The following is a 21,184-nucleotide window of genomic DNA, read 5'->3' as shown; positions in this document are numbered from 1 at the left end:
CTCATGATTTTTTTTGTTTATTATGATGACTTGTGTTTGTTTATTTATTTATTTGTTTGTTTTCTACCCAGCACCACGACTCCCACCTCCCGTTTCTCGTGTTGTATGTACATGGAGGATGTACAGTATGCCAAAGCTGATCTCCGACTGATCAGTGTTTATAATTAAAAAACAAAAAAACGCAGGATCCACAGAAGAGCGCGAGAGGACGGGTCGCATCCCAAATAGACCCCCATCCCCTTACATAAGTGCAGAGGGTGTGAAATGGTAACTAGTGCACCATATGTAGTGCACGGAGATGCATTTTCTAGAGAGAGAGAGAGAGGGAGAGAGAGCTGAACTCCTCCATTGTGTTGGTGTACATTCCTGTCCTCAGAAGCGCAGTGGGGCGCGCTGTCCGCCTCCCGCACTGACTATTGAGCGCGTGCGTCTTCTGCGCCTTGTATTTGCAGGTCTGGACTGAGCGGTCTGGAGTCCGGGGCTTTAGGAGGAAACCAGCAGCACCTCATTCACCTTCATTCACTGTCAGCATCCAGATACAGGATTTCTGGCTGCAGTTTTAGACTCTGCTGCGCGAGCGCCGAGGCGGTGTGGTGACGAATCGGGACACCGCCGAGGGGATTTTATTTATTTATTTATCATTTTATTTTATTTCGCACGGACTTCCTGTGGAAATGGCCAGTGTCGAGGAGAGCTCTGGTTCCCGGCCGGATCACCACGAAGTGACCGAGGGCAGCTCGGGAGCAGCTTTTCAGGAGGCGCAGAAATGGATTGAGGTTAGTTCATCAGGCGCGTGCACTCCGATGCACGCTCCAATACGCACTCTAGTGCACACTCAAATACGCACCCTAGTGCACACTCGAATACTAGTGCACGCTCCAATACGCACTCTAGTGCACGCTCCAATACGCACTCTAGTGCACGCTCCAATACGCACTCTAGTGCACACTCAAATACGCACTCTAGTGCACACTTAAATATTAGTGCACACTCAAATACGCACTCTAGTGCACACTCCAATACTAGTGCACACTCCAGTACGCACTCTAGTGCACACTCGAACACTAGTGCACACTCCAACACGCACTCTAGTGCACACTCGAATTCACTGTAATGCACACTCCAATGCACGTAAATGCACTACGCTATAAATATTGTACCGTCACCTGTTGCGCGCGCGCGTGTGTGTGTGTGTATAAGAGGGAGAGATACATGGCCTTCATGAGCGCGTGTCGGGTTACGGTGCCGGGCGACAGGCGCAAACACCACAGCCTGTGCGATGATGGGTCAGCCTAATCATAATAATAATAATAATAATAATAATAATAATAATAATAATACATTAAACATGCAATAACCAATTTCCAAGTCTGATGTAAATGTTAAGGCCAAATACAAACATGAAAGAGTCACTGCCAAATAATATTAATAATAATACTTTGTTTTTTGTTCAATTATTTGATTATTGTTCTTTTTTTTGTCATCCTCTTGAAGGATCTGCGTTGCTGCTTTTCTTCTCACCACTGCTGCAGCAAAGAGTGATTAGTGTTTACACATATCTGACTGCTGATTCTTTTGGATAATTACATTCGAAACACCTTTATACTTGATCATTATGAGATAAGTTAATAACCCTGCTTAGTAAAAAGGTTGTGTTTAGCTGGTGTACAACTAAAATTCCTAGATGTTTTGCATGGAGTTCACATGGTAAGGAACCAGTAAACATGGACGGTGCTGAGATTCAGTTTCCTGGCCACCTAACTGACGAGGCAATAAATTGGAAGCCAGCATGATGTAGTGATGTAGCTTTATGCTATGTTCAGACAAGATGTTTTCTTATGAAGTTCATGTTACTGGTTGCCAATCAGCAACTATCATTCCACTTTTGATCATGTGTCTTTAGTCCCGTTATTGTTGCTGCACCGTCACTTAAAGTATTTGTATTAGGTTCAACATTCCTCAGCTTTGTCCTATGACTAGACATCTCCAGCTTTCTGGGGGGTTTGCTGTTCCGGATCATAAGCTGCAGTGATGAAGGTGAAGTGGTAGCTCAGAGATTTAGATGTTCAGATTCATAAGTTTACTTTCCAGCACCATCAGGCTGCAAATGCTGGATCCTCGAGCATGACCCTTTAACCCCCCCCCCCACCCCCCACCCCCAACCCCAACCTCCAACCCCTCCAACTTCTCACTTCTACTAATGTGTTAATTGGAAGTAGGTCCGGATAAAGGTGTTTGCTGAATGACATAAGTGTAAATATGAAGATGAAATACCATGTGACCAAACTACATATCAAATAAAGCCTTTTGTTTGGCTGAAGTAAATAAGGAGTAGGTTCTTTGCTGTTTTCTGCAGCCTACATATCTGTATGAAGCTATGAATATAAAATAAAAACAAACCCAGACAGCTAAGATATGAACTGCTTGCTCTCACCTTCAAATTTTTTCACTTCTGAAACACACAACCTAAATGCACATTTCTCTATATCTGTGATGCATTATTCATAATAAACATTTCCTTTCTAAAAATCCTCTCCCTCACCAAACGACTGGTGTTGTCATGCTGACACGCCATCCCGATGCTGAGAAAACTCTCTACAGCTCCATGCTCTTCACTCAGATATGTCCGTGCCCTCTATTTATAGTTTCTTATTGAAAGTTTCTCTTTATCTTGTCTCGAGGGGAGGAGATGTTTCAGATGTAGGTCTCGGTATTAATACTCTGACCTATTTTTTGGTGAAGAAGCTGTAGATCGGCTCCATCTGAACTACATAGTGGCGTAGTACATTTTAATACACTGCGCTGTATGTAGCACAGGAGCTGATACACAACAATCGTTCTACATGGTGGTGCAGGTCGCATGGTGGTACTCGGAACAACATGTCTGATAAATGGCTAAAAAGTAGAACAAATCAATTTTTATTCCAGTTTTGGACCTGACCTCTCCTCCTTTTCTTTCTCTTCCTCACACACATTCTCACTGTGTTCCCTCTTGCCCTGTTTGCCAGTGTGTAGTGTTTCTGTCCGACCCCCTAAGTTTAAACACATCTGTTTTACAAAAATATCATTTTCTCCCTCCTGATGGATGAATGTAGCCTATCAGCCAAGAGAATTCTGGCCATTCTATAGCTTTGTAAATGAGCTGCATGTTAGATTTACTAATAAAATGATAAAAGTCACCTATTGCCTCAAGGTATAGTTTGGGATTAGACTGAGGTTTAGGTTTAGGTGTAGCACAGCATCAATTAGCTGCATGTAAGAATTATGTTAATGGAAGGTCCATACAGGTCTAATAAGCTGTTTGTGTGTGTGTGTGTGTGTGTGTGTGTGTGTGTGGCTGACTCTGTGGAGGTATGTTGGAGGTAAAAAATGCAGAAGCAGCTGTGATGGGGAGTGTTTCATAAATAGCCAGGCTGAAATAGCCCAGCACCCTGCTGCTTCCAGAGAGCTTTAACACACACACACACACACACACACACACACACACACACACACACACACTCACACACACACACACATGCATTGGGGTGATTTCCTCACACTGGATAGAATGTAATTTTTGGAAAAACATGAAACTTTTTCAAGGTGGTTACATCTCTGCAGGGATCATGTGTATCTTATTCAACACAGGAAGTGGAATTATAGGAAACCGAATCTGGTGGACCTCGTTAGACCTTCACAGGTGTATTGAGAAAGGGCTTGGGAGTGACACTGACCAGATATTTTGACAAGGGGGAAAAAAGAAGCTCAGAGCAGCTGCCCTTCAAAAAGTCCAAAATGAACAGTCACAACCTATCACGTTTCAAGCTCCACGGCATTGCCTTATCATGTTACAGCAGCCCAGAGGTCCTTCGAGGTCCTTCTCATTTGTCCTATCGGGTTTCGGAGTGTTTCTAACTTGTTCCTTATATAATTCATAGTGCTTTGTGGGGTTGTAAAGGCATGCGAGTGCAAACGTTAAGGAAGGGAGAGAATACTGATAGATTAGCCAGATGCCGTAATCCTGCTAAGATATGACATACTGTAGCTTCTGACTGTCTTGCTCACCCTCACACTCTCACACACACACGGTTAAAGGGCACAGCTGTTGCAATTTGAAATGCTAGAAAGAGGCAGCACAGTGCAGACATGACATTGCAGATCCATATGTTCCAGTCCTTCAGTCTTCAGCAGGAATTAATCCTTTAAATAAAACCAAGGTTCAGCCACTCATTATACTGAAAGTTAAAATCAGTTCACATTCAGATGCAATTCAAAATACCAATGAATGCACTTCACAAGAGGACGTGCTTTTTCTTATCTCAGTGGCCAAATATTGTACTGTTTTTCAATCATCTCTGTTTACATTTCTTTAGTGTATGTGGGATTACCACTGACACCAATTGTAAAGCCAGAAATCAGATATATTTAGGGAGTTAGGGTTGACCCTAACAATCACTAAGGACCACAGTTTACATGAACAGTTTCAATTTAAGTGTCAGTGTTGAGTGTTAAGTGCAACTCAACAATAATGGAACTGTAATGAATGGATATTCGGTGTCACCCAGATGAAGATGGGTTCCTCGCAGGGTTTCTGCCTCATGCAATCTCGGGGAGTTTTTTTTTGCCACAGTCAGCACTCACTTGTTATTAGGGATAAACTTAACGCACTAAACGTTCTACATTCTTAAATAATGCGTTATTTTATACACCTTTATAACCGCTTTATCTCTGCTTTGAGTCCATTTTTTAAAGTGCGATACAAATGAAAATAAATTGATTAGAATTTAATTAAGTTCAGCTTAATTTATACTTTGAGCATTGAGACTATTTTTTAGACCAAACAACTTTTGGTCTTGTATGTTAGTTGAGTTGCTCATGCACAGATGCCACTAAAACTCCCAAAAAGCATTAGAACAACTGGATTGGTTGTTCCACTGTTGGATATTTGGATAACGCTTTATAAGAACAGACTTCCTCTCATGTCAGTCGCATTCTATGGAAATTATTAATTTATTAGAAGAAAATGTGGAAAATTAGCACTTATTTTTTCCATTATGTCTTTTGTGACATAACAACAAAATATGATAGACAGGGAAATTCTGATTTTGTCTCTCGAACGTGCCTGAGATAAAAAAAAAAAAACAGGCATAATTCCGATCAGTGAATGATTTGCTAAGATGTAGTGTTTGCTCATGTGATTTTCAAATGTGTACTGATTTATTCTCTGAGGTGAAAATCCAACCTCTCTTTGCTCAGAGCTCAGTCCTTGCGAAGTGCTGACTTGTTTCCTCATTAGTAGTGTCTTTTTCCGATGCTTTTGTTGACCTCAGCCATGTTTCTGGCTATAGTGCAGTTCACATGCTGCTCCCTATGCTACGGGTCTCTCAGCTAACACTCTTTGGGCTGCTTTCTTAGTTGCTATAATGGGTATTGTTTAATCAATCTGCCAATCTTGCACCCCATGTCCGTTGCGTAAAATTTAAGTTCTCTTTATTTTATAAGGCACCAAATCCTCCGTGTCTTCAGCATGCTACAGTGTTGCCACGCAAAAACTAGTAGGATAGGCAAGCTAAAGAAACGGCTACGCTTTGCAAACTTGTATTGCTTTGTTTGTGTGTCTTGTCAGAGAGATTATGAGCTCGGCTTCAAATGAAGTCAAAACATGGATGTGATGTAGATTCATGGATGTTATGGATAGCCTGTCACAGTGCACTGTCAGTAAAAACAGATCTTGTAGACATAAGTTGTTTACGATCTAAAATGGGGTGAATCTAAAGCCTGGACGAGAAAGAAATAAGCACCAGACAGCTTCTTAATACTATTATTTTTTTATTTACTGTCTATGGTTAAAAATACACAATATACCTTATATTAAAGTTAGTTTTTCTTGAAAAAAGGTGTCTTTAGCCCTGTTTGCACATATACACCAGTCCAAGCTGTTGGTCTTTTTCGAAAAAGCACCTGCCACATGAATAAACTTTCTTTCGGCTTTTCCCGTTAGGGGTCGCCACAGCGGATCCTCCGCACGTTTGATTTGGCACATGTTTTACGCTGGATGCCCTTCCTAACGCAACCCTCCCCAATTTATCCGGGCTTGGGACCGGCACTGAGAGTGGCTGGGGTTGGTTCCCTGACCGGGAATCGAACCCGGGTCGCAGCGGTGGGAGCGCTGCATCTTAACCACTAGACCACCAGGGGAAAAAGCACCTGCCACATGAATAAAATGTAAATATCATGTAAATCAGATTTGGTACATGCCCCAAAGCTCTTATGTGGCTCAGGCAGCACTAATGAAATACACTAAATTGGTGATGTAGAATTTCCAAAATCATCTTGCCATGTTAAAAAGTAACAGCTGAATAGGGAAACACAATGATTCAGGGTAAAGGTGTTCTTTCTATTGTACCATGAGTTATTTTTCTGGCCAAAGACTTCCTGCAGCTTATGTGTGTCTCATGAGATGATAGTTCCAATGTCCACATTTATTTATATATTGAATTTTGGTACAGTTAGAATAAATTGCAGGCTATACCATTTGTGATCAACTTTTGAACAGTTTACATTGTGAAAGGGGAGGTGGGAGCTCAGTGGTTAAGGCATTGGACTTTGACTCAGAAGGTCGCAGGTTCAAATCCCACCACCACCACCAAGCTGCTGCTGCTGCTGGGCCCTTGAGCAAAGCCCTAAAACCCTTCCCTGCTCACTTGTAAGTCGCTCTGGATAAGGGCGTCCGCCAAAATGCCGCGAATGAAATGAAAGCAATTTAATATGATATTTTATAATATTTAATACAAATAAAATAGAACCAATCAAATTAATGCAATACACACGTTATTATATTGAAGAAAATTAAGTAATCACTTCAATTGGAACAAATTTAATTCATTAAATGAAATAAACAGAAAAATGTGTTTTTCATTTAATATTTATTATTTTAATATTTTTCTAAGGATAAGTTTTATTTAACTGTTCTACTTATTTAAGCATACTTTAACAAATGTCTTCATTCCTTTGATCCTTCATTCATTCTCTCCCTCGATATGTGGAATTGTCACGATTTTCTCCTATTAAGAGAAATTCTTGAAGCTGCACATAAAATGCTAAAGAATCCATCGTGCTAGCGTTAGCCGCTAACTGCTCTCTGGTCAGCTGCTAATGCTAGCACGATGGATTCTTTAGCGTTTTCATGTGTTTGCAAAAAAATCGCTAAAACTAGTTTCTTTTTTATACCCCTGGCATTGTTGTTTGTTTTCAGGATTTATAATAAGATAAAAATTCCTGAAGGAAATCAGATTTTAACTATGTTCCGTACATTAAAAGGATTTCACAGAAAGACCAATACCAAAAAGGTTCGGTTCGAATATGTGTATTGCTTGAAATATAATTAAGTTGAATGTTGAGGTAGAAATAATTTTAGGGATAGAAATTATAACAAAAATTGTAATAGAGATCAATTAATGAAGGTGTTATTTGCATTTTGATGCCTGGCCTGGTCTTATACCTGACTGATCTGCCAGCAGTTACAATTTTTGTCACTTTTTAAAAATCCACATAAGTTCGTTCCCGAAACCAGGAACCACAAAGTCTGCCATCTCGATGTAAAAAAGAACCTTAGAATGTTTTTTCTTTCTTTAATAACATGTTTATCTATACTTTATTAGTTTTAGATTAGGTAGAGCATTTGCTATGAAAGTTCCTGTGTAAGTTGTTGCCATACAAATAGTAATGTGTTAGAACAGCTGCATTAATATAAACCTGTAATTTGAATTGTAGCAGAACGTGGGTTATGAACTAGCAAGCAGTGGGTAATGCATAGTTGCTAAAGGAATATGTTTTTTCTCACTACTGTTTTGCTTTAATCCTTTTAGAAAATAAAATGCAATTGAAATGCACATTTTGTATTGTAAATAATATGGTGTAATTGCTTTAACGGCAACACGTTATTACTAGGTTTTATTTACCAGTCAAGTTTTTTAGCCTCTGACAAACACTTACTGTAGGTTGAACAATATGTATACAGTCAGTTCTCAAAGTTGACATGTTGGAAGCTGAAAAAATGGGCAAGTGTAAAGATCTGAGAAACTTTGACCAGATCTAAATTGTGATGGCTAGAGGACCAGGTCTGAGCATTTCCAAAACAGCAGGTCGCATCTCCTCATTCACCATGCTCTTATTTTAATATCCACCCTTTAATATATGCTCACTGCATAGTGTGTGACATAATCAATTCGAATTGAAATTTAAGAAATGAAAAAAAATGTTTTGTTCGTTTTGTATTAATTTGATTAAAATTAGGGCTTTAAATGTCTTTACATGTTGCTGAAAGTTGTAATTTGTAATTATTCAAACTCTGACTTTTAAAAACTAAAAAAACATGAATTTTCAGGGAGATTTTCTCAACCTCTTGAGTTCAACCAGTGCCATCAAATCAACACGACTTCTCACTGCATAAACAAAGCAGTATATACAGTAAATCTTTGAAAATCTGTTCTAATGTATATAGTGTATATACAAGTATTTGCTTTAGATTAATTATTATTAAGTGTACTTATTTTTCTCAGGAAAAAATACACTATGTAAAGTTTCCAAGATGACTGCAGCATTAATTTAGTTGTTTCATAAGCACATATTCTCATGCTGTGATATATTACAGTATATGATAATGCAATGACATGTTATTTATTTAAGAGTTTTATAATGGTTTCAGGTGCCTGACTGACTGAAATATTTTTTAACTAAATGTTTTTTATGTTGAACATGTAATATAATTAATCCATTAATTAAAAATAAAGCGATAGATGATTTAATTGTTATGGTAATCCCCAAAAGCACTCCTGATATAAAGTATGACATTGCTGGGTGCTTGAGCAAGACCCTTAACCCTCAGGTGTTCAGTTGTAGGAAATGAGATAATTGTATACTTTGGATTATGAAAATACCGTAATCATAAATGTAGAGCAGATGTTTAAGAACATTGATCAACACTTTCTGACCAATTTGATTTAAAATTTCAGGAACACCATGATATATCTGATAATATTGTTAATAGTTTTATGATCTGTTGGGACGTTTTGCATTTAAGTGTACTATGAACACGCTCAAACAAGTAACAAGCAGCATGTATCTGTTACTGGCCTGTAAAAAGCACTGGTCTTAGTTTAGAATCTCTATTTTGGAGAGCATAGAAAACGGCCCCAAGCAGTCTAGACATTAAATGATTTGGTCCCCTGCTGGACCCAGAGTTAAAGGCTGTGGTATGACCACCACACACACACACACACACACACACACTCACACACACACATAGTGATACACACATTTTCAAAGTTGCACATTCAGCAACCGTTATTGCATAATCCAGAATTTTCACTTCACCAGTATATCCATTATCTTGCCATTAAGTTTTATAGATGAGAAAGAAATTAAAAGAACGGAATAGCGTGGGCCTCGTGAAGGTCGCATGAAATAAATGTGTCCGAGAAAGACATTGCTGTGGTGTAAAAACGTGCAGCTTGTACTCATTTTCTTTCCCAACACAGTGGAGACAGTGAGAGAGAAAGACGGAGTGAGAGAACAGAGATCCTGCTGAGGGAGGTTGAGAGGAGAGGGGGGTGAGAATGTGGCAAAAGACAGAAAGAAAGAGGAGCAGTGTTGGGTAATTTGTTTTGGGGGAGAGATGGGGGTTCCAAATACTTTTGTAGTACACTGTTCCAGACGGGTCTCCTGGCAACCCTGTGTGTGTGTGTGTGTGTGTGTGTGTGTGTGTGTGTGTGTGTGTGTGTGTGTGTGTGTGTGTGTGTGTGTGTTAGATGGGAGGTTGCATGCTTGTTAGCTATTTAGGGACCATCTAAATAGAGAAATACTGGACAGTTATGAGCTTGTGTCCGGTTTACATTCAGATGAGTAGTTTTTTAGGTGTAGGTGAAGCATTATTTTAGTGCTGCAATATATAAGTCATTGGAAATAACAAGCAATTTTGTGTGTGTGTGTGTGTGTGTGTGTGTGTGTGTGTGTGTGTGCTGGTACCCTGAAGTGTCTTATGTTAATGGATACACCATAATAGGTGTCTAAGCTAATAGTGCAATACAAAACATACACACACACACATTTGTCTTACTATCCTTTTGAGAACCTTCCTTTCTCTAAATCTGACCATAACTTTGGCCTCAATTTTGTTAATATTTTACTTTTTTAAATAAAATCTGTAGAGTTAAAAAAAAAAAGCATTACAGTGTCCACACAAGGTCAAACTATCATATATTCCTGTCCTTGTTGGAATGTTTGATTCTTACACAGATATTAAAACATGTGCACACACACACACACACACACACACACACACACACATGCCTACAAACCCCCTCAATTGTAACTGAGTCATTTTGTGCTTTCGTGACCATGACAGCGAAGAGATTCAGTGTTCATGCAGACACACATCTCTTATCTTCTCTTGACTTTTTTTTCCAAAATTATTTTTTTTTCAAATAATTAACACAGTTTCCAGCAGAGACTTAAGTTCCTTTTGGCATAGGGTCAAATAACTGTGCGTGTGTGAAGCCTGACAAAGAGCTTTATATTTAAAATTTCATGACTCAATATAAAATAAACCATTTCATCAGGAACACTTGCTGAGATGTTAGAAAATATGAACGCTGGAACGCAGCCAGGTTAAGTAATGGCAAAGTAAGGAATACACTATATAAACAAAAGTATAGTAACACCTGACTATTCATCTTTAGGTGGTTCTTACCCAAACTGTTACCACAAAGTTAAGGCACACAATTTTCTTTTAAAGCAGTAGCATTACATTTTCCCTTTACTTAAACTTGGAGACCCAAACCTGTTCTGGAATGATAATGCCCCTGTGCACAAAACCAGTGGAAGATCTTGACTTTCTGAATCTCTGACCTCAATCCTACTGAACATCTTTGACCTGATTTGGAACACTGACTGCACCCCAGACCACCTCACCACACCTACAGCAGTATCTGAGACTACTAACAGACTACCCTTGTGGCTGAATGAGCACAAATCCCCCGTAGTCCAAAATCTAGTGGAACATCTTTTTAGAAGAGTACATACAAATCCTTAGGTCAGGTATCCACCTTTGTCCATATAGCATAAGCCATGTATTTTTTTATATTAGTTGATGTGTTCTTATTTAGGTCATGCTTATTTTAATTGTGTATGTGGTCTTTTGCTTGTTTTGCTTCTTGTGCTTGTATTTTACATGTTTGTGTTAGAATTAACTGCTTTTGTCTCACGAGGTTCAGTGACAGATGGGAATCCTGAAAAGAATATGTTGTATTTTTAAAATGCTAAACAAAATCACAAGAAAGGAATGCACATCATTTGTAAAATGTCTTGCTCACCAGAGTGTCATAAGCCATCTTAAAATGTTTGGTTTTCATTCAGTGGCAGGGCCTTGTAGACTCGACCACCTTTTCTGCTACGTAACAAAAACTTTGATCATTAAGTTCATGTAGTGTCACATTCCACAATTAGTTTTTTGGTTGAATCAGTACATCATCCAGGTAGTGCACAAAGCTTGCCGTAAACTGGAGCGCAAGTGGCGTGACTCAGGTCTGAATGTATTTTATCAGTCCTGGAAGGACACCCTGGGGGAATACAGATCTGAAATTGAGTCTGTGAGATCTGCATATTTTTCTCAGATCATAGACAACAATCAAAGTAATCCTAGACATCTTTTTAACACCATAAACCGACTTCTGAAAGTTAATGTTGGCACTTCTTTACCTGTCTCAAATCAGCTGTGTAACGATTTTCTTAATTTTTTCAGTTCTAAAATTGACAATGTTTATAAACTTATTCATGCTGCACCTGTTTCATCATCCATATTTTGTTCACCTAGTTTTTCCGGCACACCCTTCTCTACCTTTTCACAAATTGATACCGAGCTGCTCACTAGGGAAGTATCACGTATGAAATTTACCACTTGCTTACTTGATCCCCTCCCTACAAGCCTGTTTAAATCCTGTTTGGATTCATTGTGCCCTGCTGTTCTCAGTATTGTTAATGACTCCCTGAAAACTGCTGCTGTAACACCTGTCCTAAAAAAACAAAACAGTGACTTGGACAACTTAAACAATTATCGTCCTATCTCAAATCTACCGTTTCTTGCTAAAATTCTGGAACGTCTTGTGGCTTTGCAGCTACATAGTCATCTCACAGCAAACAATCTCTTGAACCTCTTCAGTCTGGATTTGAAAATCTCATAGTACTGAGACAGCCTTGGTCAAGGTCACCAATGACCTGTTATTAGCCTCTGATTCTGGTTCTCTCTCTATTCTGATCCTTCTTGATCTTAGTGCCGCATTTGACACTGTTAATCACAACCTGCTTCTCGAACGTCTGGAAAATGTCTTTGGTATTTCTGGGACTGTCTTAACTTGGTTTAGATCATACCTCTCTGATCGTCAACAGTTTGTATCTATGAGTGTTTACCGGTCTGTGACTGGTTTTGTCTGTCTGGTGTTCCTCAGGGTTCCATCTTAGGCCCCTTACTTTTTAGCATATACATATATCCGCTTGGATTGCTTTTAAGAACACTTGGGCTAAATTATCACTTTTATGCGGACGATACGCAGATTTATATTCACTCTAAACCTAATCAACATTTGGACCTTTCTTTTTTAACACACTGTATTGCTGAGATAAAAACGTGGATGTCTCAAAACTTTTGTGCCTCAATAGTGATAAGACAGAGGTCTTGCTTATTGGCACCCTCACCAGCCATAAAGCTGGTTCATTATCCTAAGCGTAGATGGCTCTGTTCTGGAAGTACAAACCAAATTAAAAAATCTAGGAGTCATCTTTGACTCAAGTCTATCTTTTGACCCTCACATTCGGTATACTGTAAAGAACTCATTTTTTCATCTCAGAAATATCGCTAGACTTCGCCATATGTTATCCCATTCTGTGACTGAAAGGCTTATTAATACTTTTGTGTTTTCCCGCATTGATTATTGCAATGCTCTTCTGGCTGGGGTTCCTAAAACTACACTTAATAAACTGCAATGTGTAAAAAATTCAGCTGCTAGGATCCTGACTGGAGCCAGGCAAAATGAGCACATTACACCAATTCTCAAGTCCTTGCATTGGCTTCCGGTCAGGTTCCGAGTAGATTTCAAAGTTTTAATGCTTACATACAAGGCACTGCATGGTCTCACCCCCCAGTATCTGTCTGCACTTTTAACTGTATACACACCCAAGCGTATCTTACGCTCTTCACAAGCAGGACTATTGGTAGTTCCACAGACACGGCTGCGTTCAGTAGGGGATAGGGCTTTTTCTTCGTATGCACCAAGACTTTGGAATTCACTCCCTCCTCACATCAGAGACGCACAGAACTTCAGTACTTTTAAATCCCTTTTAAAAACTCATTTTTTTATGGCTGCTTTTTTTTAACATTTTGATTTTGATTTTGTGTGTAATTATAAGTATGTGTGTATTATTTGTTCTATTTTTGTGTGTGTTGTATTCTTGTTTTCCTGTATGTAAAGCACCTTGAGAAGCTACTTTAAAGGCGCTATATAAAAATAAAGTTATTATTATTATTATATTATTATTATTATTATTATTATTAATTGAATAAATAGTAAAAAAAAAAAAAAAAAAGCGTAATACTAAAATACTAATAAAGATTAGCTGGAGTGATTGTGGTTGTGTTTATGGTGTGATATAATGTTTCCCTGCTTGCCATATACCTTTACAAACTGTTGTTAAACTTTTTTTAAACTGTCTGAAACAATTCCAGGTTTAAAAGAATATGAAAATTATGGATATGAATATGATATTTTATCACCACATTATCTGTGTAAAGCTGCTTTGTGACAATGTTTATTGTTAAAAGCGTTATACAAAAAAAAAAAAAAAATTGAATTGAATTGAAAAGTGCAAACAGTCAGGAGCTGCTTGTAGGAAGTGCCAGCTATAGGTAAAGTCCAGTAAGCAGTTTAGAAAAAACTGTAGTCAAGTCGGCTTTTTATTGTCAATTATATACAGTACAGAACCAAGAACCAAGGAGCTACATAAAATAACAAAACACTACAAAAACAGTACCATTTCCAATATAATAATTTTTTTGCTAAATAAATAGTTCTATATAATTAATGTAGAAAAATTGTGACTATGTTTGTATTTATATAAATATTAATTGGTTTCTTTCAGGCCTGTTTGTTTCTTGCGCATCGAGTGAATCAGAGAGCTTTAAACTCATTGTAGTCCCCGAATACGTCTGTTTGGCTAAATCCAGGTCACATGGCCTATTTTTCAGATATATTTTAAGACATAGCAGAGACACTCTCTCACTCCTCCTCTCTATGTTGGCACTTATTCTGGGTGTTCCAGACAATGATGTTTGAAGAAAAACTCATTAAATTTCAGTTTAACAAGTCACAGTTGTTAAATAAACATAAAGGAAACATGGTGGTTGGAACAGTGGGGAGTTGCTAGTTTGCACAGGCTTGAGAAGCTTTGCTAGCTAATTGAGTAATACTAATCACACTGCAGAGACACTCATGATAATGTCTATCAAGTTTGTGACACCTTAGTTGAATAACTAAACATGGATTGTGCTATATATATGCCTATGGACTTAGATTTATATATTTTAGGTCTGTAGTTTCTAACACAATAGGCTACACTAAGCTAACATAATAAGCTATCTTCAAGATGAATTTTCCTACTATTGTTGGTAGTTAAAAGGTAGTTCATATGTATATTGGTAGTTAAAAGCTAAAGCTGTGGTTTTAGATTTAGTGATGTGTGCCCTTGAACAAAGTGCTTAATGCATATCTACTTGGTTGTATTTTGGATTATTTTTATATTTTTTATTTTAGTATCATTATTATTTGAAAGAATCCACCCAAACGAGTAAATATGTACATTTTGAGCCATCTTATTTCTTAACCCATCCAATCTTATACCAGTTATATTAACTGACATGTAAATAGTGTTATTTAAGCAAAAAGTAATGCAAAAAGATTAGGCTTCTGCTGTATGATTCATTTTTCTGCTTGCCACATGTCATTTAAAATCATTAGAATAAATTGTAGTTAAAAATAAGGGTATGGTTCAGCTCCTGTTTTATTTGGGAGAAAAACAACTACACTTTTGGTCAATGTTTGCAGAATCACACTAGAATGCTTTAGTGTTACACTGCAGAGGCTGGCAGATCTTGTAAAATAATTTAATCAGTGTGTGTGGGTTGAAAAGCAGAGTGGTTACCACCCAGAAGGATAAAGCTGTTCCCGTTGAGACCCCTGGCACCCAGGAGCGGGATACCAGTGTCATTACTATTTCCTCAAGCTCAATTTCAGTATAAACGTCCTCCTTATTAAGTGAGATGTTAGTGAGGAAGCACTGAGTGGAGAGTGAGAATAAATATCAGATAAACTAGCTATGCAAATGCATAAAACGCCAGCTTTATATTGTAGAACATGATACATGCTACTTCCTATTACATTTATAATATAACCATACTAAAAGCTATTTTCCCTTCACCAGCATCTCTTATTTTCTCTCTCTTATTTTATGTATTATGTACAAAGAATTGTTAGGTCCCCAAGACTTATGTGGGAAAACATTTTCCCAGGGAGCTTTACCTCTCATTATAAAGCTTTGACACTGGAAAGTCCATCCTCGTGGAAAATGTCTCTATATTGGTGATTACATGTTTATTAAATCTGTCTGTCAATTGTCTGCTGTGTCCTTGTGTACATTCTGACTATAGGAATGATAGTAAGAATAATAAAAACAGTCAGTTACCTTCTGTCCAATCAGCATTGAGCATTTAACAGCAATGTGGTATGAATAACTACACCAGTTATAACAGCAGGAGCAGTTGCTAGTGCTAGTGTGGTCTACTGTGTGTGTGTGTGTGTGTGTGTGTGTGTGTGTGTGTGTGTGTGTGTTGGATTGTGTTGGATTGTCAGTAGCAGCTGTACAAGCTTGCCCTTATGGTTTTTAAAAACTTTGGCCAGCATCAGAAATTTCATTTGTTGTTTCCGGTCTGTGTGTGCACGCAGTGCATGTGCTATAGTGTGTTTGTGTGTTTGTGTGTGCACGCATGTGCATGTGCTATAGTGATTTTGCTGACCTACTTGCATTGTTCATTACTTTTTGTCTTTGTTTGAAGTAAAAGAAATCTCGGCATGCCAAGGTATTTTTGACCTCACGGCCTGCAAAACAGCTTAGCTGTAATCCAGACTCTGTGTGTGGTGTGGTGTGTGTGTGTGTGTGTGTGTGTGTGTGTGTGTGTGTGTGTGTGTGCGTGCGTGTGTGTGTGTGTGTGTGTGTGTGATTTTGTTGCTGATTAAATTAATAAATGGAAAATAAATTACATACATTTTTAGAAAGGTTTGTGTTAGAGATATTTCTTTTTTTGTATATAGGTGTGTGTGTGTGTGTGTGTGTGTGTGTGTGTGTGTGTGTGTGTGTGTGTGTGAGAAAGCATGAGACCTAATTTCCATTTTAGCCCTGGTTTCCCTCCAAAATACGAATTCCCAACCCTCTCGTCTATGGGTAATAGAAAAGAAAGTGACCTGATTCCAGTGCTAGAATCGAGTGTTCATGCTTAGTGCAGTCAGCAGCTGCCAACCTACACACCAGAAAATGACTCCCAGACTGAGGCTTACATAAACCTCTGCATGAACCAAGTTTTAACAAAACCTGTATAAAACTATATAGAATATGATGTATATGAAGCTTGTTTTATTCATATAATGGTAAAAAGTGATAAAGAATAATGATATTTACAGTATACAGACAATGCATTTATACATACATTGTGCTGCTGGGCTTTGTGGCAAAAATAAAGGTATAACCAATGTATATTCTTAGCATATACCTCCTACTCAGCGCTTCAAATGTTAAAACATGAAGGTATTCAGTATGATGGTGGACTATTTGGCAGTTCTGTTGTGTGATTTAGAGAAAATGTACACTAGTGTTTAGCCAGCTAGACATTTTGAAAATAAGATTATTGCTTAATCAGCAGTCTTTATATACAGTATTTTACATTGGAATACATGTTACTCTGCACATTTATGCAATTAGCCAATCATGAGTCAGCAGTGCATAACTGGACAGTTGGACAGATCATTGGAAAAGTATATAAAAAAATTTTTTTCCATAAAATGTTGGCTTATTCCAAGATGCTTTTCTGCTTGACCAGGGTAGTGTAGAACGGTTATATGAGTTACAGTAGGTACAACAAGCAAACCCAGAAGAAAAACATGATATAACAACAAAAAAGTATATACTAAAATTTTAAATTAGACAGACACATGGAGACAAAATTTATGCTGGAGTACTAATATGGCAAATTGGGATTTCATGAATCACATCTGAAATTACTCTTGGCAAAATCTGTGTGTGTGTGTGTGTGTGTGTGTGTGTGTGTGTGTGTTTAATGAAAATATATTAACATATCAAGATTTGTACAGTACTTTTTACAGTACAGTTCTGTTTTATTTATATATATATATATATATATATATATATATATATATATATATATATATATATATATATATATATATATACCTTACAATTTTACAATTCAAAATCAAAATTTATATAAATATTATATAAAGTTTATTATATTATGTAAGTTAATAATATCTCATTTACATGGACTTGTTTGACAGACAAACCAAATAATCGTATAATTATTTCCATTTAAAAAATTGCAAACAACAAAAACAAACAATGAAAACAATTAGTTATGTAATTTGTATAGAAGCACTTTGTCATTTTAAGCCGCCAACCACATAGACAATATCGAAAACAAGCGTTCTCATGATACTAGAGTGCTGCCTAAGCTAACAAGACAAGTATTCTTGCAATTAATCTTGATGAGACAACTCTTTGAACATATTCCTTTCATGTGAAGCTGATAAAAAAGACTGAGGTTAAGATTGAATGGAGAAAGAGAAATGAGACGTGTTGGTAGATACATTTTGGTATTCTTTGAGGTGAAGTGTGTGTGTGTGTGTGTGTGTGTGTGTGTGTGTGTGTGTGTGTGTGTATTCTGTCTTCACCGTTTGCCTTTACTTTCCCAGCAGCTCTTTTTTTTTGTATCTGAATACACCATTTTTTCACCAAAGAGCAAGTGATCATTTTCATTGTCTGAGGTTTTTTTGAGCATAAAATTTTTAATGCAAAATTAAAGACAAAAAAATTCAAAAGTGTACATTTAGAACAATTGAACAGGATTTTTTTTTAAATGTATTAAGTTTAAAGTTGAAATCTTTGCATAAACTTGTGTAAAACTGAAAAAAGTTTTGGGTCACCTTACTTTTTTAGCCATATATGTAGTTCCTCCTCTAAACTGTTACCACAAAGTTGGAGACACACACTTGTATAGGATGTCTTTGTAATTCTCTTAAACTCGATAATAATAAATTCAATTCATTCTTGTAAGTGTTTCTCAGTCTTAGCTCGGTGTTACGCATTTTATTTTCTATAACTCCTAAACCATCTGACTTCACTAATCAGCTCATTAGCACAGCTTTAAAGGCTTTAGGTCTATCCCAAAAGGTTTTTGTATGTAGCAGTTAGCGTTCTTGCTAGAATGTCACGCCATAGATGCTACAAAGTCGCCTATTCACAAATAATATCATATCATCATAACTCTATTTGTCTGTGGTATTCAAATTCATTAACATTTTTTTTTTACCTTTTTCAGATTGTCATTATCACAATAAAATAAATTTAATTTTCCTAAAAATAATATTTTCAAACTTTTATTTAATTGAGATCATTATATATAATAACGCAAGAATGTTGCTGGGTTTTAATTCGCCTGCCCTAAAATGTACCTTTTCTACTATGGAAGGTTTTTCAAAAACAAAAGTACAAATGAACTGGGACATTTATTGGAACTAACATGTGGTGTAATGGAAGAGAGCCATGTTTTCTACACTCACATCACCTTAAAAATAAACTTCGTTTGTTATTCCTTTACACAACTTCCAACTGTGACAATAAAAAACAGGATGCTTCACTGAAGTTCTTACGCTTAAATTGTGAATTCCATGAAGCAAACAGTCACAAACTCTCCTCCTCCCTCATACAAGCAGTGTATTCACACACATTGAGAATGACCTGACATTTGATATAAAAGTCACATCTTATGCAAACATACACTATATAGACATGTAGTTTGGACAAGTTTGTTTCATATTTCGTCCCCATTTTCTGTTATAATTCCCTCCACTCTTCTGGGAAGATTATACACTAGATTTTTGTGCTTGTAGAGATGTGTGCTATTTTTTCCGTCGTTCATAAGGTAGATTCAGTACAGTTTGTCTATTATCTCAGATCTCTATATGTGCAGTGTAATCATGTATATAATTTCTGGTGTCACATTGAAAAGAATGGATTCCCCATCAAGTCTGTTCCTGTCAAGTGCCTCTGGTTTGCTCATCAGGGATGTAAATCCACATCCGGTTTCCTGCTTCCGGGTTCCTGCTTTATAATAATGTCTATTGTTGAAAAAAATGCTCAGGTCAGTTTAGATTGTGTCGATTGTTATGACTGCTATGATCTCAAATTAACCTCTGTTTTCATCTTGGGTGAGCAAAAGTGTGTCGTATCGTAATCTCAACAAAGGTTTCCTGTTATATCCGGAAAGCTGTATTAAGATTGATGTCTTATGATCAGTGATAGAAATGAATTTTTTTAGTGCTCAGAACTTAAACGCAAACAAATATACTGTATATATGTTTGATTGTAAACTGTCAGAATGACCTCACATATTAAAACTCTGCTATTATTGTGAGTACATGTGGACGGACACACACACAGAACTAGGTGAAGGACACGACACAATAAGTGACCTTTCGATGTTGAAATAGACCTCAGCTGTTTCACACCCTGACAGGAAGCATGCATGTGTCTGTGTCTTCTTCACAAAGCTCTATATTTAAAACAAAGTGAACAAATAGGAATAACTTGGATCCCAACTCGAAATGTTTAATTTTGTTACCCCTGAACAGTATATTGTTTAAAATACTTATATGTGCAATAGACTCAAGAGCATATCATTGATTAGTGAATCAGGTTGACATACATGATTTTTTATCTTTTGTGGTAGAAGTTTTATATATGTTCTCGAATTACGCTTTTAAAATTTTTTAAGATTTTCTAGAAATATTCACAACATTGAAAATCTGTATGATTATGAAATTCCTTGTTCATCCAACCTATATAAAACTCAAAATCAGCAAACGTTTGTGCGTCAAATTTACATTTGCATATTGTGCAGGTGTATGATGAGTGTACATGTTTTTTTCATACACTATATGGACAAAAGTATTGGGACACCAGGCATATGTGATTCCTCCCCAAACTATTACCACAAAGCTGGAGGTACACAGTTGTATAGAATTTCTATTTATATGAAATAGGAGACCTAAACCTGTTCCAGCATGAAAATGCCCCAGTGCACATTACATTGGTTGAACTGGGAGAGCTTGAGTGGCTTGAGAGCTTTAAACTCAATCCAACTGATCATCTATGGGATTAATTGGAATGCTAACTGCACCCCAGACCATATTATTAATGGCCTTGTGTCCGAATGAGCACAAATTTTCACAAGCACATTACTAAATCTAGTGGAACATCTTCCTAGAAGGGTCAGAATTAATATAAAAGCTAATGGAAACTAAATGTTGAATGGGATGTTCATAACACACAATATTACCAATGTTATGGTAAGGTGTTTGTCCATATAGTGTGCATATATATGTGTATATTCACATGGTTGTCTTTGGATGTGTTTGTGTGTATCAGTGAAAAATGACGATCATGATAAGGATGAATAGACATCAGAGACTCCTTAAAATTCTATATAAGCCTAAATAAATGAAATATCCTTTACCCTGTCAACAGTTAACATTGTGTTTCTATGTTTTTGGTTTTTTTATATATATATATCTTTAATCAGAATCACACAATCAGAAATACTGAGCGATTGACCATTGATTTATTTACCGTGGATACTTCGTGATAACATGGTCCGAATAGTGACAAAGAATTAATTGTTTGCTTTGCTAATGAAGTAATATTATATGAAACGGTTCTGCTTAACGACAAAAATTTCCAATTTGTAGGCTGTGACAGGGAAAACGTTTGTTGAGAAGGACTTCAGGAGCAGCCTGGAGAACGGCATTCT

General features: G+C 37.1%; 1 protein-coding gene and 1 non-coding gene across 4 annotated transcripts in view; one reads left to right on the top strand and one right to left on the bottom strand.

Annotated features, from left to right (window-relative positions):
* Nucleotides 1-200: 200 nt before the first annotated feature.
* The window catches only part of limch1a (LIM and calponin homology domains 1a), a 58,166-nt gene continuing 37,182 nt past the window's right edge, over nucleotides 201-21,184 (top strand). Inside the window, exons 1-2 of one of the 3 annotated variants that reach the window (XM_046842855.1) lie at nucleotides 201-776; nucleotides 21,123-21,184. The exon at nucleotides 21,123-21,184 is cut by the window's right edge and continues 9 nt beyond it. In XM_046842855.1, the coding sequence (XP_046698811.1) occupies nucleotides 675-776; nucleotides 21,123-21,184 (164 nt within the window). In that variant the 5' untranslated portion in view covers nucleotides 201-674. The remainder of the gene's footprint in view (nucleotides 777-21,122) is intronic. The other 2 variants (XM_046842856.1, XM_046842858.1) reach the window with 2 other exon arrangements.
* Nucleotides 6,109-6,181, bottom strand: trnag-ccc. The gene has a single exon. It is a non-coding gene; the product is annotated as a tRNA-Gly (tRNA).

This window comes from Silurus meridionalis, chromosome 28, assembly GCF_014805685.1.
Source record: "Silurus meridionalis isolate SWU-2019-XX chromosome 28, ASM1480568v1, whole genome shotgun sequence".
NCBI lineage: Eukaryota > Metazoa > Chordata > Actinopteri > Siluriformes > Siluridae > Silurus > Silurus meridionalis.
Note: the sequence above shows the minus strand (reverse complement) of the source record. Positions and strands in the feature narration are given on the sequence as shown.